The sequence below is a fragment of the Lupinus angustifolius genome, chromosome LG01 (assembly GCF_001865875.1).
Source record: "Lupinus angustifolius cultivar Tanjil chromosome LG01, LupAngTanjil_v1.0, whole genome shotgun sequence".
NCBI classification, from domain to species: domain Eukaryota; kingdom Viridiplantae; phylum Streptophyta; class Magnoliopsida; order Fabales; family Fabaceae; genus Lupinus; species Lupinus angustifolius.
In genome coordinates, this window is record NC_032009.1 from 30568290 (window position 1) to 30595504 (window position 27215).

General features: G+C 32.4%; 1 protein-coding gene across 2 annotated transcripts; it reads left to right on the forward strand.

Moving 5' to 3' along the window:
- On the forward strand, positions 4265-17766 carry LOC109359950 (mannosyl-oligosaccharide glucosidase GCS1-like). 2 transcript variants are annotated; one of them, XM_019604654.1, is made up of 22 exons: positions 4265-4781; positions 4895-4968; positions 5434-5685; positions 5943-6117; positions 6500-6586; positions 6713-6781; positions 7210-7306; positions 7701-7783; positions 7968-8075; positions 8870-8991; positions 13293-13400; positions 13484-13557; positions 14404-14529; positions 14618-14685; positions 15231-15380; positions 15495-15545; positions 16231-16287; positions 16411-16560; positions 16679-16770; positions 16874-16983; positions 17071-17134; positions 17219-17766. In XM_019604654.1, exons 1-22 carry the CDS (start codon positions 4491-4493, stop codon positions 17361-17363), a joined length of 2553 nt encoding a protein of 850 aa, XP_019460199.1. In that variant the 5' UTR covers positions 4265-4490; the 3' UTR covers positions 17364-17766. The 2 variants fall into 2 exon arrangements, with proteins under 2 accessions (XP_019460199.1, XP_019460190.1); XM_019604645.1 differs by lacking the exons at positions 4265-4781; positions 4895-4968; positions 5434-5685; ... (5 more) ...; positions 7968-8075; positions 8870-8991 and adding exons at positions 9539-9793; positions 10051-10225; positions 10608-10694; ... (3 more) ...; positions 12076-12183; positions 12978-13099.

Sequence of the window (27215 nt, forward strand, 5' to 3'; positions counted from 1 at the left end):
AAGGGGATAAAGTCACTTGGAAAGATTGTTTATAAAGAGTGTATTAGAGAGTGAGTAAGTTACAAGTAAGTCTCGAGATGAGAATTTGTAATTACCATTCTTAATATCTAGTGAAGAAATCTTTTTTGCTGCAAGAGTACTGGACGTAACCTTCAATGGACAAGAAGGTGAATCAATATAAAATTCTCTGAGTACTCTCTTCTCTCTTATCTCCTTAAATTTGTTTGAGATTTTTCTGCATAACTTTTCCGCTGCTATCAACTCTGAAATTTGCAGAAAAACCTATCACCGATTTAAGACAGCTAATTCAACTCATCTTAATTGTCATCCCATCCCAGTCTTACCTATACTAATTAATGGAAATGATACAATTATCCTTATTGAAAATAAATTTCTATTTATACATATATATAATATAAATGTGTATGTTTAAAACAAATTTTAAGATCAACACTTTTATGACAAAAATCACAATTCTTATTAAACTTGTTATTATTCCTTTTATGGAATTAAATCTGTTACAATTTATTCCTTAAAAAAACCGTTATTATCAAATTATATTGAAATGGACCAATTATATCCAAATGATTTAATAAAAACCCATTCCTATTATATATTTTTTAAATAATTACATAGCACATAAAAGTAACTTCAGTAGAACATATAAAAGTATCAAACATAACACTTGAGATCAAGAAGAACCACATATTTTAAAAGAAAATATATAAGAGTATCAAGAATTACACTCATGATTAAGAAGAAGATCAAAAATTAAAGAAATCCATATTTTAAAATAAAATAGAAAAATAAGATAAAAATAAAATAAACATGACTTTGAAGTTATGTTATTATATACTAGCGTGCTGACATGCATTGTCGTGCATGTCAACTCGTTTTCCTATTGTTTGTAATATATAGTTTGTATTTTATAAATTCAAATGTAATTTTTTGCGCTAAATTTACGGTTGAATTTATGCAATTGGTGTAATATTCAATTTTTAAATACACTTTTAAAATAAGAAGATAATAAGGATAAAATAAGAAAATAATATTATATGGTTTTTTGGTAGAAATAAAAAGATATTGAGGACAAAATAGAAAAACACAAATTACAACATGATGAGTGGTTATTTTGTGTTTTCCCTTTATTAATAGTATAGATAACTCATTATAAAATAAAATATATTTGTTAGCCATGATTATGAAATTAAATAATTACTTCATTCCATTTTTTGTTTGGTATATCATAGTTGACCAACATTTATTTTATTTCAAATTAATGTAAAAAACAATTGTTACTGTTTTTTATATTAATTAAATCATTATTCCTAAACTATAGATATGATTTTCGAGGTAAGTCTAATTATTCCTAAATTGCATGTGGAGGACCACAAAAATGAATTATACAAAATGAATTAATTCTAGTCATGATAGATACATTTGGATAGTAATAAAGATTGTCCAAAATATGATGACATGTGATTTCTTTATTCCTAAATTACAAAATATGATTTTTGATTCATGAGCTTGTTAGGATATTAAGTAATACGAAATCAAACATGATTTTAAAGTCTTGTACATCTAATATAATAAATATATACTAATGTAAATAATACAGTTATCCTTAATGAATATAAATTTCTATTTATACATACATATAATATAAATGTGCATATTTAAGATAAATTTTAAGACCAATATTTTTATGATAAAAATTACAATTCTTATTAAACTCATTACTATTATCGTTATGGGACTAAACCCGTTACAATTTATTCCTTAAAAACCCTTACTATCATATTATATTGGAATGAAATCAAGGATACCCAAAGTGATTTAATAGGAAGTTCATTACTAATATTATTTATTAATAATTGCATAACTATACAAATAACTTCAAAAAAACATAAAAAAAATCAATCAGGACATTTAAGATTAAGAAGAATATCAAAGATTAAGAGAAACTCACATTTTAAAATAAAATAAACATGGCTTTGAATTTTTGTTATTATAACTCTTAACGAAATAAAATATAATTATTAGTCATGATTACGAAATGAACCATTTTTTGTTTGTATATCATAATTGACTAATATTTATTTTGTTTCAATTTGAATCATATAACATATCAATGTTATGGTTCTCGATATTAATTGAACCATTATTCCTAAATTACAAAACATAATTTTCAAGGCAGTATCAAATGTCTTTCTTTATTCCTGAATTATAAAATATGATTTTCGATTCAAGAACTTGATAGGATGTTAAGTAATATGGAATGAAACATGATTTTGAAGTCTTGTATATCTAATATAATAAATATATACTAATGGAAATGATATACCTATCTGTAATAAAAATAATTTTCTAATTATACATATAATATAAATGTGTATGTTTAAAATAAAATTTAAGATCAACAAATTTATGACAAAAAAATCGCATTTCTTATAAAACTCATCACTATTCCTTTTATGAGATTAAACCGTTACAATTTATTCCTTAAAAACCGTTAATATCATATTACATTGAAATGAAATCAACCATACCCAAATCAATGTTATTAAAACCATATCAGTTATTAAACCGGTCAAGGTACTGATATAGTGATACAGTGATTCAATCGGTGGTTCAGTAATTAAACCGCTATACTAACGCTATATAAATTTTTTGCACTATAAGTATATACAATTTCTCATATTTAATTTTTTTTACACTATTACTAGATATATACACATTTTTATTTTATATCTTTTATTGATTTCTTAAATGTTTGTATAACTTGGATAAAAAAGAGCATGAAGATAACAAAAAAAATCAATTTCATCCAATCAAAATCCTCCATGTATCAAATATAATATCATTCTCTCTCTTACTTTATTCTTGCCCTCCCCCACTTTCTCTCAAGTCTCAACCTTCTCTTACTTACTTTCTTTTATTTTTCCCCCCTACAATATCTTTTTCTTGAGTTAGACTCCTCTCCATCAAGTTAGGAGAAATACACTAAAAACTCAATAGACAATAACATTTATGACCTTTACTTTTTATTGAAATTACAACTTTGGCCTTAAAAATACACTCCAAAGTGTAACTTGCCAGTCTTACTCCTTTTTCTTCTCTCTCACTCTTTCCCTTCTCTCTCACTCTTTCTCACACGTTTTTCTTCTCCTTCACATGTTTTTCTTTTCTCTTATCTCTTTCTCATTTTCTCTTTTCCCTCTCTGTCTCGGAATTCTTCAAAACAATCGGTTCAATGTCTAGGTTGGGTTTTTTTTTTAATGCAACAACCGGACGGTTTAGTGCCAACTCGGCCGATTCACCATTTTTGAGGAATACCGATCGGTTTTGACCGGTTTCCACCGGATCTTGTGCATACCAGGTACAACAACCATCCCGTACTAGTAAGGGGTCCGATTCACTGGTTTTCCAATTGAACCGGCTTATACGGTCCAGTTTTATCAACAGTGACCCAAAGTGATTTAACAAGAAACCCTTTACTATTATAATTTTAAAAAAATAGTATAACACATAAAAATAACTTCAATAAAAATACATAAAAGTATCCCATGATACTTAAGATTAAGAAGAAGACCAATGATAAAGATATATAACTCCTAACGAAATAAAATAAATATGACTTTGAATTTATATTATTATAATTCATAACGAAATAAAATGTATTTATTAGTCGTGATTACGAAATGAAATGATAGAAGGTCATATATGTGAAGTTAGTTAGAAAGAGAAAACGAGTTTTGAAAATGACTTGCTCAGAAGATAACAAATAACAAGGACATCGAGTTTTCCATGAGTTACATGTTGTGTGGTGACGTCTACAAATTCTAATTTTTGGGAACAAAAATATACCTTTTTACATATTCAAGTATCAAAATTTGGAAATATTTATTTTTGTAAAAGTGTAATATTTATGTATTGATAATGTAAAGATTTATATACAGTCAGTGCATTATCTACCATTAATTTGAATTACTTTTATTTAAAAGTCAATCATGATTGAAAATGAATGATAAATAATATACTGACAATATAAAAAAAGATAGATAATACATGGTATAAAACACTATTACATACAAGTTATACATCTTTTTTCTCTTTTTGTAATAACCCCATACCATCCAATTTATAACACAATAGAAGAACATTTAATATAATTTAAAGCCCGGGTCTTTTGCGAAGAGTGTAATGGGCTAATACAGTCCAAAGTGTATCCAAGAACAAGCCTAACCGTAATTTCCATTCCAAGTTTCCAACACTCCTCTTGTTGCTCTTCCTCAACTTTGCTATATTGCAAAACCAAAACTCCAGAACTCAGAGTTAAAATAAATAAAATAAAAATAAATAAATTCTTGTATTTGCATGCCAAAACAATTTTTTATAATTAAGTTTTTTTTACTGTGTCAATATTTCATTCAGTTTTTCCGATCTATTCGTGATCGTTGATTGCATTACGTAATTTCCCGGAACAAGAAATGGCGGGAAGCGGAAGAACAACCGTCCGGAGCAGAGTTCGATCCTCCGCCGATGCCGACGGCGGCGAAACGAAACCTAATCTGAAGCGCCGCAGAGAGAGGAGCAAATACGGAAGCACAATTCCGATTTTCAACAGCAGTGTCAATCTCAAAGTGTTGCTAGGTATCAGCTTCGTCGCATTCTTCATCATCTTCTTCCAGATCCGTAGCCTCGTAAATTACTCCGAACAGCCACAGCTACCTCGTGCGGTTACTCCGTTTCCCGCGGCGAAGATAATGGACCTTCCTCAGGTCAATGGTTTCTTCCGAGTTTCCTTCTTATTGATTGTTATTTGTGAAATGTTTATGTTTCAGTGAATTTTGGCGTGTATGTGAAACTGTGAATGGAATTTGGTTAATCGCAGTTTCAAGGTGAACACAAGGAGAGTTTGTACTGGGGAACTTATCGTCCACAAGTATATCTCGGAATTCGTGCAAGGTATGATCTTATTGTGTGAATGATGTGACTAACATTGCTTATCAAATGAAGTTCATGTGCAAGCCACTAAGAGCGGGAGTGCACTTATTGAATGGTGTTTATCTCGTTAGAGCTTATGATTATGCTCATTGTATCAAATTGTGGACCACATCACCTGATGTGGCTGCAATATTGTGATTACGGTGGCCTCCGCAATTGCATCATCCCACAATTGTGGTGTGATACATAATCATAATGATGCGGCCACATCATACCATAGCACAACACATAAGATCACATTTGGATCACATCAGGCCACATCAAATTCAAAACACATTTTATAAGCACACAAAAATCACACTGCAACGGCTGCATTTTGCATCGCAATGACACCAATACCGCAACATAAAACACTAAATAGGCGTGTAGCGTCGATAATATTTCTGTCTGCAGATATTCTTACTAGTTCTTTTTTTGTCATGTCAGGACTCCACAATCTTTGATTGCTGGATTAATGTGGATTGGCGTGAAGGATGGTAGATATCACCTGCGACATGTTTGCAGACATGAGGATGAGCTAGACACTTATGGGTGGATAAAGCATGACGGACGTGATTTTGGGCATCAAGTGCTGGATGACCATGGCTTGAATTTGGCTACTACGTTTTTAAAATCAAAGGGAGATGGAAGTGGTTATGGAGGGGATTGGGCAGTTCGGATTAATGTGCAAATTGATAAGTAAGTGATGCTATTAACTTTTAATTAAGGCATAACAATTTGGTTAGTAATTTTTCCTTGTAGGAGTGCACACCATGGCAAGTTTGCTAAAATTAGAGAAGATGAACTCATGCCTTATTAATGAATAATACATAACTGAACATTGATCTTAATATTCCATTCATATTGTTTCCCTGTATGAGTCTCTGCATCTGAGTATTGCCTTATTTATTGACTTCTATCTATTGGATGTCTTTGTTCTTGTGGTCCAACCTCAGGTCTAAGTGGAATGAGGAATTTGGTGAGGGTGCTCAGCTTTTTTTCTATTTGGCTGATGAAGGTGGCAATGTTCTAGATTTAAGTAGAGAAAATTTGAACATTCGTGGGGATTCTTTACTTGCGTCTGGCTCTCGAATGGACATTGGAGATTGGCAGCTACACTTAAAATCAATGGTAATGCTAGGAAATAGTGTTGTGGTTATATAAAGATTGTGTTACACATACTAGCACTGGATACTTTTACGGAATTCATGGTTAATTGCATATAATTAGCTTACACTTATCGCAATAATCTTGTTTCCTTCTTCAAAACAGTTCAAGAATATGATAAGCCTGGGAATCTCTACTTCTCGAATCTCGAAGCAAACATGCAATGTGCTCTTATTTAGTATTTTAACTGCTTAAATGAAACCTTTCAGACCTGTTTTGTAATTCAACAATCAATCAGTCCATATAATCAATTTCTTCTCTTGCCCTAATGTTGTAATTGTCACTCTTGATTCATTGTTCTCTTAGTAGTAACACATATTCACTTTCTTTTGTTTTCCCTTTTCAGGACAATTTGGAACTGCATTATTCTGGATTTCACACACCTCACTTTCATAATTTGTCTGATCTTGTTGAGGAAAATCTTGCATCTCAAGTATGTTATGGTATTTCGGTTCAATTTATGTCATGATATAGTTTCAATGCAATTCCAGAGTAAGTGGTTTTGGAACTGTTTTTAAGCTTTGCCTTGATTACTCTACTTATGTGCATGTCTTAGTAGATAAGAAAGCATGCTCGACTGCAGCTATCTGATTCATTAGATGATTCTCCAAATGTGTTAGTTTTTCAGGTAATAAAGCTTATACACTTTTTAAGACTCATTTAACAAATTTGATGTTTTAATTATGAGTCTCTCTCTGGACTCTCTCTCTCTCTCTCTCTCACTCACACATACATAAAGACACACACTTATGTCAATACATATCTTCCGACTACTCTCAGAAGATATGAAGCAGGCTCTGGCACATACATATGATGAAGCAAACACAAGGACACATGAATTTCTAAAAACTGTGGGACATGGACACGACATGCATTAACCTTAAATTGCATGCTTGTCATGTGTCATTCAAGTGTTTGTGTTCATGTCTCTAGCACATGTCATGATACCAAAATGGAGTGTCACTTGTGCTTGGAAGCATCTTTTCAGATATGGTTTTTCTGTCACTCGTGCTTCATTTCTATTTAATTGGATTTTTTATAATTTGTTTGCTGTAGATTGTTGGTGGATTTCCTTTCACAGCAGATATTGCACTTATTTCTGGAACTGATTCAGAAAGCTCAGGAGTAGAGGAGCGTATCAGTAATCTTACAGGTTTTTCCACTCCTTTATAAAATTTCGCCAAAATATGACGCATATGTTTATGTGCTCTCTGAGAAAGGGAAACAAGTTTACTTGTTAACTTTGATGTAGGAATAGATCACTGCTCTAAGAAGCTTCTCATGTGGACAAACATTATACGGCCTTATACAATTGTGTTACTAATTTGTGTTAATTACTGTTATGGTTAAAATTGGGAAGATATGCCTACTTTTCTTTCAAATTCATTTATTTTGGCTTTTAGTTTGCCGTTTGGGATATTTTCATGTATAACTACTATATATTTTTGAGAGCTAAGGTGCTCTTTACTAAATTTATAAATATTTTTATCTTATTTGACAGTAGCTTGCTAAATCAGTGTCTGAATGTTTCTTCCGCTTAATGTTAGGCACTTCACTGACTAATCTACTTAAAGATAAGGAACAAGCGTTTGATGAAAAGTTCGAGACAATTTTCAAGTTGACTGAGAAGGTATTTAAAATTATTGCCCTGGTACTCATTTTTTAGTTCTCTTTCAAATTTGTCAATGATTTATTCTTTTTATTTGGTCTTCCAATGTTTTCTGAGTATGAAGTTTGATTTGATTGTGATTAAATTCATTAAGAAGTTTTTGCTTGGTAGAAGTAAATTCTTTATCATAGTTGTGGATTACCAGGTGGATTCGGAGTCTGTATCTGTTGGTATGGCTGCTGTTGGAAACTTATTAGGTGGCATTGGCTACTTCTATGGTCGTTCAAACATTGCTCTTCCAAGGATTGTTAATGTAAGTTACTTCAGTTTGTTTTTATAGTCCTTATTGAAGATTATGCCACCACCTAATAGCATATAGCTTGATCTATCACATCATAAATGTGGAAGTTCTCTTCATTGGTTTTATTTTTTTGTGGGCAAAGAAGAAATTTGAGAGACAAGGGAGAAGGAAGTAGAAGAACAGAGGATTCCTAATGGATATTAAAATAATAATTTAATGGACTCAGAATGTGATGGATATTAAGAGAAAGTTAAACGGGTTCAGAGAGTTAAGAAATCAAGATAAGCTAGTTAACTAGCTAATAACGCTGAAGATCAATAAAGAACCCAACCACCCCACAAAGTTAGCTGTTTAGTTGTGGTTGGAGATCCAGAAAGCCAAATAAAACCCATACCAGAATACTATACTTCTGATGTGGGTACCTTGCAATTGGATTCTAACATGGTGTCATTATTTTGTTCTTTAATTCTTTATAGAGGTCTAATTAGATGAGTTGTTGTGAAACATTGATCTATTATGTAATTCATCTTTTTGCTGAAAACTCGCAATTTTCTTTATCAGAGATTATTTTAGGCTGCACAAGAGATCTGGTATCACTTGCTAGGTCTATATTCATTTTCAGTTGTTTGCCTTCATACTCTAACAGTTTGACATTGCTATTCTTTAATTAATTGCTGTGAGTGGGTTTATTTTTCCTTTTTACACTATCACATGTTCACATTGCTGTCCTTTGTACTTTTAATTAGTTTCCAGAAATTTGGAAATCAGATATATAACCATATCCCATTGATTGTTTTCCTTGGCAGCTTAATGAACATGTTAGTTATATACCATATTGGCCTGCTGAGCTTTACACAGCTGTACCAAGTCGATCCTTCTTTCCAAGAGGATTTTTATGGGATGAAGGTTTTCACCAACTTCTAATATGGTTAGTGTCCTGGGCTAATTGTATCCATGATCACCACTGCCATTGTCATCATGATACTTGGTTTTGTTTGAAATTCTCCATAAGTGGATAAGCACTGTATTTACGTAACTGTACAAGGCTTACTGGTATTATCTTAAACAATTAATACGTGGTCTTTAAATATGATTTATTTGCATATATGGGCATTAATGTTAGAGCTTATGATTATGCTCATTGTATCAAATTGTGGACCACATCACCTGATGTGGCTGCAATATTGTGATTACGGTGGCCTCCGCAATTGCATCATCCCACAATTGTGGTGTGATACATAATCATAATGATGCGGCCACATCATACCATAGCACAACACATAAGATCACATTTGGATCACATCAGGCCACATCAAATTCAAAACACATTTTATAAGCACACAAAAATCACACTGCAACGGCTGCATTTTGCATCGCAATGACACCAATACCGCAACATAAAACACTAAATAGGCGTGTAGCGTCGATAATATTTCTGTCTGCAGATATTCTTACTAGTTCTTTTTTTGTCATGTCAGGACTCCACAATCTTTGATTGCTGGATTAATGTGGATTGGCGTGAAGGATGGTAGATATCACCTGCGACATGTTTGCAGACATGAGGATGAGCTAGACACTTATGGGTGGATAAAGCATGACGGACGTGATTTTGGGCATCAAGTGCTGGATGACCATGGCTTGAATTTGGCTACTACGTTTTTAAAATCAAAGGGAGATGGAAGTGGTTATGGAGGGGATTGGGCAGTTCGGATTAATGTGCAAATTGATAAGTAAGTGATGCTATTAACTTTTAATTAAGGCATAACAATTTGGTTAGTAATTTTTCCTTGTAGGAGTGCACACCATGGCAAGTTTGCTAAAATTAGAGAAGATGAACTCATGCCTTATTAATGAATAATACATAACTGAACATTGATCTTAATATTCCATTCATATTGTTTCCCTGTATGAGTCTCTGCATCTGAGTATTGCCTTATTTATTGACTTCTATCTATTGGATGTCTTTGTTCTTGTGGTCCAACCTCAGGTCTAAGTGGAATGAGGAATTTGGTGAGGGTGCTCAGCTTTTTTTCTATTTGGCTGATGAAGGTGGCAATGTTCTAGATTTAAGTAGAGAAAATTTGAACATTCGTGGGGATTCTTTACTTGCGTCTGGCTCTCGAATGGACATTGGAGATTGGCAGCTACACTTAAAATCAATGGTAATGCTAGGAAATAGTGTTGTGGTTATATAAAGATTGTGTTACACATACTAGCACTGGATACTTTTACGGAATTCATGGTTAATTGCATATAATTAGCTTACACTTATCGCAATAATCTTGTTTCCTTCTTCAAAACAGTTCAAGAATATGATAAGCCTGGGAATCTCTACTTCTCGAATCTCGAAGCAAACATGCAATGTGCTCTTATTTAGTATTTTAACTGCTTAAATGAAACCTTTCAGACCTGTTTTGTAATTCAACAATCAATCAGTCCATATAATCAATTTCTTCTCTTGCCCTAATGTTGTAATTGTCACTCTTGATTCATTGTTCTCTTAGTAGTAACACATATTCACTTTCTTTTGTTTTCCCTTTTCAGGACAATTTGGAACTGCATTATTCTGGATTTCACACACCTCACTTTCATAATTTGTCTGATCTTGTTGAGGAAAATCTTGCATCTCAAGTATGTTATGGTATTTCGGTTCAATTTATGTCATGATATAGTTTCAATGCAATTCCAGAGTAAGTGGTTTTGGAACTGTTTTTAAGCTTTGCCTTGATTACTCTACTTATGTGCATGTCTTAGTAGATAAGAAAGCATGCTCGACTGCAGCTATCTGATTCATTAGATGATTCTCCAAATGTGTTAGTTTTTCAGGTAATAAAGCTTATACACTTTTTAAGACTCATTTAACAAATTTGATGTTTTAATTATGAGTCTCTCTCTGGACTCTCTCTCTCTCTCTCTCTCACTCACACATACATAAAGACACACACTTATGTCAATACATATCTTCCGACTACTCTCAGAAGATATGAAGCAGGCTCTGGCACATACATATGATGAAGCAAACACAAGGACACATGAATTTCTAAAAACTGTGGGACATGGACACGACATGCATTAACCTTAAATTGCATGCTTGTCATGTGTCATTCAAGTGTTTGTGTTCATGTCTCTAGCACATGTCATGATACCAAAATGGAGTGTCACTTGTGCTTGGAAGCATCTTTTCAGATATGGTTTTTCTGTCACTCGTGCTTCATTTCTATTTAATTGGATTTTTTATAATTTGTTTGCTGTAGATTGTTGGTGGATTTCCTTTCACAGCAGATATTGCACTTATTTCTGGAACTGATTCAGAAAGCTCAGGAGTAGAGGAGCGTATCAGTAATCTTACAGGTTTTTCCACTCCTTTATAAAATTTCGCCAAAATATGACGCATATGTTTATGTGCTCTCTGAGAAAGGGAAACAAGTTTACTTGTTAACTTTGATGTAGGAATAGATCACTGCTCTAAGAAGCTTCTCATGTGGACAAACATTATACGGCCTTATACAATTGTGTTACTAATTTGTGTTAATTACTGTTATGGTTAAAATTGGGAAGATATGCCTACTTTTCTTTCAAATTCATTTATTTTGGCTTTTAGTTTGCCGTTTGGGATATTTTCATGTATAACTACTATATATTTTTGAGAGCTAAGGTGCTCTTTACTAAATTTATAAATATTTTTATCTTATTTGACAGTAGCTTGCTAAATCAGTGTCTGAATGTTTCTTCCGCTTAATGTTAGGCACTTCACTGACTAATCTACTTAAAGATAAGGAACAAGCGTTTGATGAAAAGTTCGAGACAATTTTCAAGTTGACTGAGAAGGTATTTAAAATTATTGCCCTGGTACTCATTTTTTAGTTCTCTTTCAAATTTGTCAATGATTTATTCTTTTTATTTGGTCTTCCAATGTTTTCTGAGTATGAAGTTTGATTTGATTGTGATTAAATTCATTAAGAAGTTTTTGCTTGGTAGAAGTAAATTCTTTATCATAGTTGTGGATTACCAGGTGGATTCGGAGTCTGTATCTGTTGGTATGGCTGCTGTTGGAAACTTATTAGGTGGCATTGGCTACTTCTATGGTCGTTCAAACATTGCTCTTCCAAGGATTGTTAATGTAAGTTACTTCAGTTTGTTTTTATAGTCCTTATTGAAGATTATGCCACCACCTAATAGCATATAGCTTGATCTATCACATCATAAATGTGGAAGTTCTCTTCATTGGTTTTATTTTTTTGTGGGCAAAGAAGAAATTTGAGAGACAAGGGAGAAGGAAGTAGAAGAACAGAGGATTCCTAATGGATATTAAAATAATAATTTAATGGACTCAGAATGTGATGGATATTAAGAGAAAGTTAAACGGGTTCAGAGAGTTAAGAAATCAAGATAAGCTAGTTAACTAGCTAATAACGCTGAAGATCAATAAAGAACCCAACCACCCCACAAAGTTAGCTGTTTAGTTGTGGTTGGAGATCCAGAAAGCCAAATAAAACCCATACCAGAATACTATACTTCTGATGTGGGTACCTTGCAATTGGATTCTAACATGGTGTCATTATTTTGTTCTTTAATTCTTTATAGAGGTCTAATTAGATGAGTTGTTGTGAAACATTGATCTATTATGTAATTCATCTTTTTGCTGAAAACTCGCAATTTTCTTTATCAGAGATTATTTTAGGCTGCACAAGAGATCTGGTATCACTTGCTAGGTCTATATTCATTTTCAGTTGTTTGCCTTCATACTCTAACAGTTTGACATTGCTATTCTTTAATTAATTGCTGTGAGTGGGTTTATTTTTCCTTTTTACACTATCACATGTTCACATTGCTGTCCTTTGTACTTTTAATTAGTTTCCAGAAATTTGGAAATCAGATATATAACCATATCCCATTGATTGTTTTCCTTGGCAGCTTAATGAACATGTTAGTTATATACCATATTGGCCTGCTGAGCTTTACACAGCTGTACCAAGTCGATCCTTCTTTCCAAGAGGATTTTTATGGGATGAAGGTTTTCACCAACTTCTAATATGGTTAGTGTCCTGGGCTAATTGTATCCATGATCACCACTGCCATTGTCATCATGATACTTGGTTTTGTTTGAAATTCTCCATAAGTGGATAAGCACTGTATTTACGTAACTGTACAAGGCTTACTGGTATTATCTTAAACAATTAATACGTGGTCTTTAAATATGATTTATTTGCATATATGGGCATTAATCAGGCGTTGGGATATTCATATTTCATTGGATATCATTGGACACTGGTTAGATTTGATGAACATTGATGGATGGATTCCACGTGAACAAATTCTGGGGGCTGAAGCACTAAGGTATAGTGAAAAAATAACATTTTTGTTCAAATTATAGCAGTGTGTTAGCTGTTATAGTGACACAGATTCTTCCATACTTGCAGTAGGGTCCCCGCAGAATTTGTTCCTCAGCATCCAACAAATGGAAATCCTCCGACTCTGTTTTTAGTATTAAGCGGTAATTTTGCCATGCTCCTTTTCTATTTTCCTCTTTTTTGATAAGTTTTCTATGAATTTATGTGCTGTTTTTAGATCAACTACATGCTTAATTTAGTATGCGCTGAGGGATGATGAATTTTGAGAAGGCAATTAATAGCTGAACTGCATGCTTAATTTCATAACCTTTACTCTTCACTGAGGGATGATGATGATCAACTTCCTGCCTGGTTATCTTTTGTCACTTCAGTGTCAACTTTCTTTCCATTTTTTATTTCATTTAACTTGGGAATCATGCATAGTTGAGCTAGATTTGATGATACCCAAGATTTTTCTTAATAGGTAGTTTATGAGTTTTACATTTTAGATCAGAGGCATCAAGCACGCACACCATTGGTTTGATGATGCTGTGTACATGTTGAATTTTCTCGGGGCTTGCTGGAAAGCAGTCGTTAAGGTTTTGATGCTATTGTGTTACTTGCATTTTTAAAAATTACTCAGTTCATAAAATAACTGAATAGATCCTTAAAAATGAAGGTAGATTTATATAATCATATGGGATATTAAGATGAGTGTAATATTTATGCACCGTCAGTGTAAAGATTTATACACAATTACTACATCATCCACTATTCATTTGTATTACTTTTTTTGAAGAGTCGGTGATGATAAAAAATGAATGGTGGATGACAAACTAACAGTGTATACATTTTTTCTCTATTAAAATTCTATTTAAGCGCATAAAAGTTATTGTCCTCCCTTTTATAGTTATGTTGAACAAATGTCCTCCCAATAAAACAATAAGAAAAACATTATTTTTTCTATGTTGTCCTAAAGTGGTTAAAAATATGGCTTTCTACTTTTTCAGATATAGTCAATGGGTTGAAGAATAATGAGTTTACTGCGATGGATAGAAGTGAGATCTCTCTGTTCCTGGATCGTGCCTTTGTTCGATTGGAAGCATGGTTCCAATGGTTCAATACAACTCAGTCAGGTATATTCTATATTGCATTTGTGCGTTGGAAATAAATTTGTTTCTTTCTGACATATTTTTGTATTGTTGTCACCTCTATTTAATACAGGGAATCAGATGGGCAGCTACTATTGGCATGGAAGGGATAATAGGACAATGCTTGAATTAAATCCCAAGGTCATAATATGAATTCTTAGTATTATTACTTCGAATTTCTTTCTATACTTCATTTACGTTCTCAATCTAAACTATACCATATTGGTAGCTCAGAAGATTAACTTGACCAAACCAGCCATGTAGATTCATAAAACTGAAGATAATGTTAAGGCAGCAACATATGAGATTAATTGATAGATAATAGATTGCTATTACAACTGGGTAGAAATTTAATTAAGCATAGATCTGCATACATTTGTTCTAGGCTTCTTCTCAAGGTGATACTAACATTATAGAGTGCAATATGTAAGATTTATTTTTCCCGAAACATTGACCTTACTAGGTTGCTTTTCCTATTGTTACTACTTACTAAGAAAATATAAAGTCATAGATACTCATACAAAACATAGAATTTTCACTTGCAGCTATGTTGTTCTTTGAAGCCATTACATCTAAGGATCGCATAAAACTGCAATTGGTGTTTATGATGGTCGATTATGACAAAGCTTTCGTTACTGTTAATGATGCCACATGCTCCTAACTGACATAAATTCTGTCATCTTCAGACACTGTCCTCGGGATTAGATGATTATCCACGTGCTTCACATCCAAGCGGTGATGAACACCACTTGGATCTTAGATTTTGGATGTTACTTGCAGCAGATTGTATGCGTTCCATTGAAGAGCTGTTGGATAAGGAAACAAAACCTGAGAAGGTATAATTTGAAAAATAGAATTCAACAGTGTTTTAGTACTGCATTTTACAACTTAGATTCCAGCAGAAGGTCAAATCACCTAATTTAATTGACAAACTTAATGAAATGGTGCAGGATTATGGTTTTACTGCAAAGTTACTATCAGATCTTGAGTTACTGAACCAGGTATTTACCTTTGCTCCCCTTCCTTCTTTGGAGCTTTTGCACATTTTGATGTTTCATTATGCATCTCTGCATATACATCTCTGATGATGACGCAGAACTAGAATAGGAGCAAGAGTGAGCAAAGAGGGGATAGAGAAGGGAGGAAGATAAAAGGAAACACATGTACTTGTAGAATTGGAAATCGCATGGAAAACAAATTATATATAACTATTTTTATGGAAAAGCATAAGGCTTTATTTACTTATTTAGGATAATATTGCATATTTTTTGTTTCACCATTTTCTTCAAAATGTAAAATCATGTTTTCCAATTGGAAAATGCAAGTCTCATGAGTAGAGCTTTAGGTTCTCACCTAGGCCTTTTTAACCTTCGCAATTCTTAAATTATTGAGAAATATGACCTTAAGTATAAAAACATTAATTAAAAATAATCTTGGTCATTGAAATTTGACAGTGCTTCCTGTATATTGTAAGTTGTCTTAGGAAGATCTTCTGTGTTTATCATGAATGATTGATGCAGTTTAATATAGAGAAAATAATCTGATTTCTACAACTATATGGTTAATTGAAACTTGAAAGTAACATGCAGTTGACTTTCATTAAATATTTGCATGGTGGCACTAGAAAGTCAATTCATTGCGACCATAATTATGTGCATACCTAATTTGTGCTTGATGTTCACGCAGATGCATTTTGATGATGCATATGGTGCTTATTTTGATTTTGGGAATCATACAGAAAAGGTATACTGTCTAGTCGAGTTATTTATGTTTAGTAGTAGTATGCGTACTGTCGCAAGATCAGCAGTGCATAGGTCCCTATTCAAGTTGAAGATGAAATCTCCCTTACAAGCTTAACCATGCTAGGTTCAACTTAAATGGAAAGAAGTGGAGGCAGTACATGGTCATGCTTCTCGCAAGCTTGTCCGGGATACTTTGGAGAGGCCCGACTTGAGATTGGTTCCTCACATTGGTTATGTTAGTTTGTTCCCGTTCATGGCAAGGGTCATTCCACCTGTAAGTAATGCTCGTCTATTCTGAATGGCATTATTTTTGTGTCAAGAACTTGGAACTCTTTTCTTGATTGAACTATTTCATAATTAGACACATTCAAATTTGGTATTGTCTTATTCAGGGATCATGGATTCTGGAAAAGCAGCTTGAACTCATTTCTAATCGCAGCCTCTTATGGACTGACTATGGACTACGTTCTCTTGCCAAAACTAGGTCTAAAACCCATGCTCTAATGAATTTTTAATGAATCTAATTCGAGTGACATTGTTCATCATGTTGTTTCTAGTGAACCAGAAGTTATATTTTTTTGTCGCAGTTCCATGTACATGAAACGCAATACAGAGCATGATGCTCCATATTGGAGAGGTCCAATTTGGATAAACATGAATTACAGAATTCTTTCAGCACTCCACTATTACTCAAAAGGTATATTGGACTGCCCAGATAAAAATATCTGTAAATATTTACATACTCATGCCTTTCTCAAACTAATTTTTAGATTGAATCTTGCAGAGAATGGACCATATCAGCAGAGAGCTAAAACTATATATGAAGAACTGAGAAGCAATTTAATTAGGTATTGTTGGATATTGTTTGGTATTGTTGGGATCTTGTTTACAGATATAGGTTTTCTAAACACTATATGTCCATCTTACTGCAGAAATATAGTACGGAATTATCAACAAACTGGATTTTTGTGGGAACAGTATGATCAGATTAAGGGCAAGGGAAAAGGGACCCATCCATTCACGGGTTGGACATCGCTTGTTGTATTAATCATGGCGGAATCATATGGCCAAATTTAGAATAAACAGATGGAGTTTATATTTGAGATACACTCCTCACTTTTTACTTCCCTTTGCTCGTCCATGAGTAGCATCACTAAGGTAGGAAGATAGTGGCATTAAACATTGTACTTTAGTTATCAATTATAGATTTCAGAGAATATAGTTTTGTTTTTAGACTCCTAAATCCCAATGTAATGGATGAGAACTATATCATATATGCTTGGTACAAAAAAATTCTGATTAGATTCCATCCAAACTAGAATTTGGGGACTTGGAATGGGAAACTTATCACTTATCCATCTGAAAGTATAGACTTAACTAAAGCTACAGTGTTGCGGGTTAGAGTGAATAGATTAGTGAAGTATTTGTTCAATAAGCCTTTTTTGAAATGAACTAACATTTTGAGAATCAGTTCTGGTGGTGGAGAATCCCTCCCTGTGATGCAACATTGAGATAGTGGTAATGTGCAATCAGTGGAGCTATGTCTGCACCGGTTCTCTAACTATCTAGATTGGAAATGAATTAAATAAAATGTTTTCTATGTGCATTCTAACAATTTATAAACCCTTCTAGTGTTTTTTTATACATCCAATGTGGAACTTTTAGTTTTGTGCACTCACTTTCCTCAAGCCAGATGCTCTTTACCATCCTTGCCACTGTCTCACATTGTTCATCGCTGCCACATTCCTCATCCGCTGTTTTCGTCCTCCAGCACAATCACAGCTTTCTATGTGGTTAAAGTGTGTTTCTCTATAATTGCTTGAACAGGTTCATGTCCAGATAATTAAGTTTGGAACTTCATCAAATTTTACATTGCGAATTCTGTTGAGTGTATATTCTAAGCATGGAGAGGCCCATGTTGTTTGTCAAGTATCCGATGAATGTGCTAACAAGAATGTGGTATATTGGACAAGTCTTACTGCGATTATCAGTATCTCAGCAATTGTTTTTACTGTCATTGCGTTACTGCTATTGTCAAGTTAGCCTCGTTACATTGATGTTACTTCCAGCGTGGTCATTTCTCAGGCAAAATTTCAATATCATACAATTGCAATTATGGTACTGTTTTGTTGCTTCACTATGCCGCTTAGAATTGGTATTGGAGTCTTTACTCAAGTTAAACCTATGGTTGCAAAAATGTGGAATATATAAGTGGTAGGAAAACCGTTCAGTTTGATCCCTATTCGAAATCATCAGGTTCTTCCATTATGAGTTCCTTCACTATGCTTAATCCTAAGGTGCAATAAGTTGTCCACTAAATCATGCTATCCCTGTTACAATGCTTGAGGTGATCCACATGATATGGATTGTAAGAGAACAAAGGTACTACTTACTACTAATCACTTTAAGGTAAATGTTACTAACAACTAGGGACAATTCTTCCAGCATAGTGTGGCTAATTAATATGAAGATGGATGCCTTATAGAAGGTAAGAGTGTATGGAGACAAGTTTTAGACATGGTGAAATTGATGAGAATGAGAATCCCAAAACAATTCAAATTGAGATTAGCTTTGCCCTTGTTACAAAAATCTCAATTGAGACCATTTTTAATGACTTGTGCGGTCCAGAAGCCACAAAGTGCTCAATATCATACTGCTAAGACCCGATGGGCCATGCTACTTGCAAGTAGAGAGATTCTTCCAATGAAATTGGCTTCTATTCTCATAACATTGCAAGACTGTTGTGTTGAAGCATTCATAAAGGGGACTTTGAGTTTCGTAATTCTAAGATTCATAACCTAATATTGTTTTTTCTCGTACGTGACCTAAGGTTCCATATGTTTTTCTCTCAAGTACACAGATAATGTTCATACTTCCCACCTGACCCACAAAGCTCAATTGTCATTTTTGAAGTAAATTTCATAAGGCAAATATTACTGAATGCGAACATTACTATAAGGCTATGTTTGGAAGTTACGAGAGAAATAGAATGAGAGAGATTAAAGGGCAAAAGGGAAAGGAAGTCCATTCTCTCACTTGTTTGTTATTTGAGAGTATGAAATTTAGATAAAGGAAAGTAAATTAATAATAATATTAGAATATTTTTTATTTTTTCTTTAAAATTGTAATTAACGATAAGAAATTCACAATAATATATAATTTTACTAAAAATATTTAGATATTTTTTTTTGTCTATAAAAAACCCTAAATTTAGGAAACTATAAATATAGATGCATTTAGATTTTAGAGGGTTCTTTTCCCTCTCCATCATCCAATTCCCAAACAATAAGAGACTTTCCTAAATTAGATTTTTTTTTCATGCATGTGATGACCTTAAGGTCATAAGTGAATTTTTTTTCGTTCGTGACTTTATTCGTGTAGAAAACAGGGTCACACCTACAACAACAATGCAGCAAAAACGTGAATCATGAATCCTGAACCAATGTCATATAAAATGAAGCATTTTGGTGCAAGAAGAATAAACAATAAGCAAAGAACTCGGTGATGGGAAGTGATTTGAATGATGTTATGAAGAGATGTTGCCCAAGAGATATGGATGATGATAAGTGAGTTTTTTTAAAAGGGGCAATGCAATATTATCTCATTAAAATTAAGTTATGAACCTTAAGAGTTGGGTATGAACAATGATGTGAAGACTAGAACAGGCTTGATCTGACTATTAATTAAACTTGAAAATGATTTTAGTTTGTAGTTTAATTGAATGAGTGATTATACTGCTTTAAATTGGGAAATTACAATCTAATTATTCAATCAAACCGGAATAACCTGACAAGTAAATTGTATCGTTCACTTAAAAAATGGAACACTGTTTCAATGTTTTGTTTTATGCGATCTAAAAAAGATTGAGATATGAAACTTCAAATAAAAAAGTATATGCAATTATTAATTATATAAAATTTTGTATTTATAGATAATTATTAATTATATATAACATCATCCGATTCTGTCCAATACTTTAACAGGTTAAACATAGATCCAATGACATTTGGAATGACTCACATTTCCCTCTATAAAGTCTGACATTCCTACAATAAAAAGGGGTTTATCCATGAGGAAATGGCCACTTTGACATGGACTTGTAGTTGGCCAGCCATAAGTTTGTTTTTGGCTGGCTTACAAACTTAATTAAGTCATCAAAAAATATATACTTTATTATGATGTTCTATGCTTGTTCCAGCTATTTTAAAAGGCTAAAAAATTCCACGTTCCTTTTCAACTGAAAAAAAATGCACCAAAGGCTAAATCTCCTTATCCCTTTCAACTAAAAAATGCACCAAAGGCTAAATCTACTGTTTCCTTGCAACTAAAAAAATGTACCAAAGGCTAAATCTCCTGTTCCCTTAAACTCAAAAATACACCCAAAAAACACATGTGATGTTCTGTTTCATTCACAATGGTTATCAATCACTACCATATTAAATCATCTCTATTTTATATAATGAAGGAGAATTCCACACGAAATTATTACACACAGTTTAGGACTAATAGTTCAAACCAAATTCTAGACATTAGTGATATATCAATAATTTAAAATTAAATAAATTTATTTATATCAATAAGCAAATGTAATTAGGGATGGCAGTGAAGCAAGACAGACATGTGTAGTGCTTACTTGTACTACTTACAAGTACCCGTGTGAATAGCAGATATTTGCGAGTATTCAATGAGATTTTAAGTTTAACTATATATTTATATACCACTCAAGTTTAATGGAAAGTTTTACCATACGACTATAAGACCTGCAATACTATATAAGATTGAATCTTAGATGTAAAATGTCAACAAGAGAATAGACACACTAGACAATATATGATTAGAAATAAATGTATCAGAGAGAAAGTTGAAGTAACTCATATTATAGAAAAGATGGTAGAATCGCATTTTAGGAAGTTTGAACATGTGTCAGGAGACTGATAAAAACCCCGTAAAGATAGTAGATCAAACGAAAGCTAGTTTAATTAATAGAGGAATAGGGAAACCATGAAAAATCATAGAGAAAATGATAAAAAATGACTTAGAGATCAATATTTTGTTAATGAACATAATTCATGATCAAACATTATGATGTGATTCCAGTATATGACTTTTAGCTCATAAGTGAGGTCGACTATATGACTGGAATCACATCATAATGTTTTATCATGAATTATGTTCATTAACAAAATATTGATCTCTAAGTCATTTTTTATCATTTTTTCTATGATTTTTCATGGTTTCCCTATTCCTCTATTAATTAAGGGAATGGAATATCTCCTTATATAAGGAGATAAGTTATCTCCTCCTACCAGTGAAATCATGACATGTGTATGTTTCACTATTTTCTATAAAAATATTTTAAAAAATAAAAAAAATAACACACATGTCACATTTTTATTAGTTAGAGGAGATAAGTTATCTCCTTATACAAGGAGATACATTATTCTAATATAATAATTATTATATGAATAATAATTTATGGGCATATTAAATTTATCAGTTATAGTTCAATGACTAAAATTAGTAGGAAATAATAATAAAAGATATAATAATAATAATAATAATAATAATAATAATAATAATATTCAAATGATAAAAATATAACATATATAAATTTTTTAGAAGTAATTATTTATTTTGGTCCCTCAAGTTTTTCGACGTTACCAACGTAATTTCTAATAAATTTAAATTACCATTTTTGTCCTTAATTTTTGCAACGTAGAACTACGTTAGTGTGTCTGTCTTCACTCGCTTGTTAACCGTTAACAGTGTTGATCACATGACATGTTAAGTGTTGACGTGATCACAAGTAAGATCAAAAGCTACCATGATACATTTTGCACATTTTACACATGTGATTAATATCTTAGTTAGTTTGTTAAGAGTTTATTAAGTTGTTACTTGTATCACAAGTTATCTTTGTATTGTGTATATAAGCACATGACTTGTAATCCTTTAATCAATCAATGAAGATTCACAGTATTCATTTTATGCTTTCGCATTAATTCGCAATATGGTATCAGAGCCTTCATCCTGAAGGTTTTGATTATCGTTGTGCATTTTCTACAATAATTATTTTTCTCTTCCAAGATTCAACAAACAATAGAAAAAGATGGAAATTGAAGTGATGGAGAATAATGCAGAAGATGAAAGCAAAAAGGAAGAGAAGCAGAACATGAATCAAGAAGGAAATGTTGAAGGGGTGAAGAATGATGTAGTAGAAGATGAAAGCAAAAAAGAAGAAACAAATTTTCAAGAAGGAATGGTGCGAAAAGACTCATGAAGAACCAGTTCTTGGCAACCAACACCACATTCACACACCTACTGATTTTGTAGGAGCTGTCCAAAAGGGAACGATGAAGGAAACAATGATATCCAAGATCTTGTGTTTTCATTTCACAAGGCTTAAGAGAAGGTTCTTGAACAATATACATTTGCAAAGGATTGCTTGGAGTGGAAAACCCTTTGCAGCAACAATAACAATATTGTTCCAACTACAAAATTACATGCCTATGTCAAACCACCCTCAGTTGAGACATCTTCTAGTGGAACTAAGAAATCTGTGAGGGCACCAAAAGTAGTGATAGTCCAAAGTTCTCATGCAAAAACCAAGAAGAATGCAAACATCAATAATCAAGAGAATAAGATTCCAGCTTCAGGCAGTGAAGCAAGTTCATCACAAAAGGTAAACCAAGATGGATAAGAGAATATGGAAAGTGAAATTAGATGCTTTACAAGGATACAAAGAGTCGGTCTCAACAAGAAGATATGCAATTTCTTGAGTTCTTTTTCATACTCAAAGAATCCTCCAACAATGTAAAACTATGGAAAAACCATGGGAATATGGTCAAGATTTCTGACCAGAAAAATAATCAAGTGGTTGAGAAAATCCAATCACATGAGGATCGAGATTCTGATCCATCACACTGTTATCAAATCAAATTATCAAACTGGAGTCATTAACATTTACCCTCCAGCTTGAGGGAGGCTATTGGAGATCAAAGCTACCATGACACATTTTGCACATTTTACACATGTGATTAATATCTTAGTTAGTTTGTTAAGAGTTTGTTAAGTTGTTACTTGTATCATAAGTTATCTTTGTATTGTGTATATAAGCACATGACTTGTAATCCTTTAATCAATCGATGAAGATTCACAATATTCATTTTATGCTTTCGCAATAAGTAGTGACTTCAATGTGAAAATTTTTGCCAACTTAACAAAATGACGTTGTTTCGAATTTAAAAAGAAAGACAAAAAACAACATCATTTTGTATCATTTTATTCCTCTCATCAACTACAAGAAAAACACACATTTTAGTCTATCAAAATTTCTGTAAATACCATATGAGTCCATATATAAACACAAAATTTGGAACCCTAAACCGAGTTTCTCAACCTCAAAATTTTGCCCCAAATCACCCTTATTGCAAATAAGGTTTTTTTCACAACATTTGATGTATGTAAATGACATTACTCTTTTAACTTAATCATTGAAATTCATGCCCTTGTGGTTTTACTATTTTATCTATGATTTAATTTATACCATCCTCTACTTGTCCAATATGGTTCTTAATCTATGCTTAAATGGAGAAACTTTATATTATTGCTTTGTAAAAGGTACCCATCGGTCAATCTACATGAAGTTAGGATTTGTATGTAAAACACCATTTTTACAAGAAAATTGAGTGTCGGTGCTCTTTAATATATGATGTCCATTTACACCTTTAGCTTGCTATTTGGCAAGGAAGAAACCCCAAATTGCCAAAATATATTAAACCAGATTCGAGACAAGATAGTGAATTCACTTCAGTGACATAACTTTTCATTATCATTAAATGTTGTGAAGACCTCTTAATTTGCAATAAGGATGATTTGGTAGTGAAGATATGTGGTGAAGAAACTCGGTTTCGGTTCAAAATTATGTGCTTACTAGCAGGGACTAATACGATATTTATAAAAAGCTTGATAGACTAAAATTGTGATTTTTTATTGGAGATAGTGTGGGAGAAGAAGATGATACAAAACGACGTCATTTTGTGTATCTTTTTTTAAAGAAAAAATTTGCTCTATGTGGCCACATTAGCACTTAGCCTTCATTTGGTTGAAGTGAGTTTGAAGAAAAAGAAGATAAGAAGAGAGAAAGTGAGGAGAGTTTAATATCTTCCCTCATTTGGTTATGGAGAGAAAGAAAGAAGAGGGAGAATATTGTGGTAGGTCCTACACAATTTGCTTTCTTCTCTAACGTAGGAAGAAAGTGAGATATAAAACACCAAATGTATAAAATGACCAAACTACCCTTGTTTTTCATACTTTTAGTCCAATAAGATAATCAAATAAGATAAAATTGTTCATTCAAAAAAACTCACAACTCTTTCTCTCTTATTTCTCTTAAACCAAACAACTCTTCATTGTACTATATTTCTCACTAGTGTTGTAAAAACTGATTTGTGTCGGCCGGCTTAACCGGTAAACCAGTCCCAATACCGGTACAATATAATAATTATACCGGTCATGCATCATATTGGTCAAAACCAGTCAAAACTGATCGATTTTCAATTGAATCGTATCGGTCATATCAACCGGTTTTTATTTTAAATTAATTTTTTATTGAAAAAAAAGACATATTTTTCATTGATTTTTCAACATTAATGTTAATATATTATATATGTATATCTAACTTCACTGGTATGCGGTTTAATTAGTGAACCACCGGTTAAACCGCTATACCATTATACCAGTACCCTAATCAGTTTGATAACTGGTACAATATTAATAACATTGTTTCTCACCTCTTTCACTTCACTCTTATTCTTTCTTTCCATTTTCTACACTAAACCAAATAGAGCATTAAAGGGAAATAATTTCTTTCTCTTCTTTGGTTTAGAGGACAGAACAATAATATAGAAAGAAAAGTACATCCTGCATTTTGCTTCCTCTTGTGTGGAGAGAAAGTAAAATAAAAATATGTTGTCTTAAATTATGTGTTAAATTTTGTCATGTATCAATGACAACGAAACAAAAACTGAAAAAATAATAATGGGTGTTTAAATTTTTTAATTTAGATAACATGTTTTCATTGATATACGATAAGATTTGCAACATTGTTTAGGATAACAAATCTATATTCAAGAGGTTTGAGATATATTTTTATCTTCTTTTTAACTAAAACCAAACAATACAAAAATTTATTCTATTTCTTATTTATTTCTCTATTTTCTCTTTCTTTCTCACATATTTCTTGTTTCTTATGTGAAGAAGATCTTTGCTCCTGACCTTGACACGGTTTTGATGAAGACACCAACATCACCAAAAATAAGAAAAGGAACAATACTTATGAAGACAAAGAAGAATAAAGCTTCAAGAAAATTAGATTAAGTCTCTATAGGTACTTCTATCATAAAACTCTTTATTATGTAAAGTAATAACGCTCAAACCATTTTTAAAGAATAATGAAACACTTTAAAAATACTTAAAACATTTTTTGAAATGATGTGTAACGGGTTACTTCATTCAAGTAACAAGTTACATGTAAGAGAAAAAGAGTTATCCAACTTAAAACTGTACAGAGTAATCCATTACTGTCTTTGATTAACAGATTACCAGTTTTACAAAAGTTGAGTAACCGATTACCCAAATGGTGTAATCGATTACTCTAATTCATTTTTAAATAAATAGTGGACAGTGAGTTTGGGTAATCGATTACCCGCTATCAGTAATCCATTACTGAAGACTATTGCATGAGATTTCAGATTTCAAAACGAAATGTTTTCACTCCAAATGAAATCTCTTCACTTCAAACAACTAAGACACCATGGGTGTTTTGAAAGTCTATATAAAGACTCTAACTCTCACAACACAAATACACAACTTTCATATAACTCTCATATTACTCTGCAAAATTCTCTCACTATTTTTCTGCACTTTTGCACTAAGTTCTTAAACTTTCAAAAGATATTTTTTTCTGAGTTACTTGAAGTAATTATTTCAAAGTTTTACAAATCTATTGAGCATTAATACTAAGCATACAAAGAAAGTTGATTGGATTGCAAGTGTTATAATATTTCATACTTGTAAAGGCAATCCAAAGCCATCACTGAAATTCTTCATTCATTGCAATAAACTTTCTTTCACATGGTGTGAATAGAAAGGGGATAGAGTTACTTGGAAAAGTGTTTTCTAAGAGTATAAATATTAGTGAGTGGGTAAGGTACTTAGAGATCTCGGGGTGAGACTTTGTAATTACTACTCATAATATTTAGTGGAAAATCTCTTGTGTTGCAAGAGTACTAGACGTAGCCTTCGGTGGACAAGAAGGTGAACCAATATAAAATACTTGTGTACTCTCCTTTCCCTTTCCTCTTTACTTTATACTTGTTTATTTTCTGCAATATTATCCGATATGCACATTAACTCTTACATTTTGCAGAAAAAGTTACTACAATTTTAAGTCAACTAATTCACCCCCTCTTAGTTGCAATCTTATTCTTACATCTTACTTTCTCTTATACAACTAAATGGAGCACTAATGAATTAATATGGTTCTATGTTACAAAAATTATAAACAAAAATAGTAATTTAAATTATTAGGGTAATTCCTCAATTTATAATTAAAAATAAAATTTATAAATATACGAATCCTTGAGTAATCATACTCACCAACACTTATAAACTACTATTGGACGTATTCATTACAATTATTTTTGTAGGTTGCTACGGTATTTTTGTCATATGTAATTAAGACTCTTAATTATGAACTATTTATATATGACTATGGGTGACTGCATGTACTTTCTCTCCATACACATATAATTTATTAATTAAAGCATATATAAACCTTTCACTCGGAGAAAGTGACTTTATTAGGATATAAAAATAACATTACCTCCTCTCAAACCCTGTTGCCAGAAAAAAACATCCCCACTCATT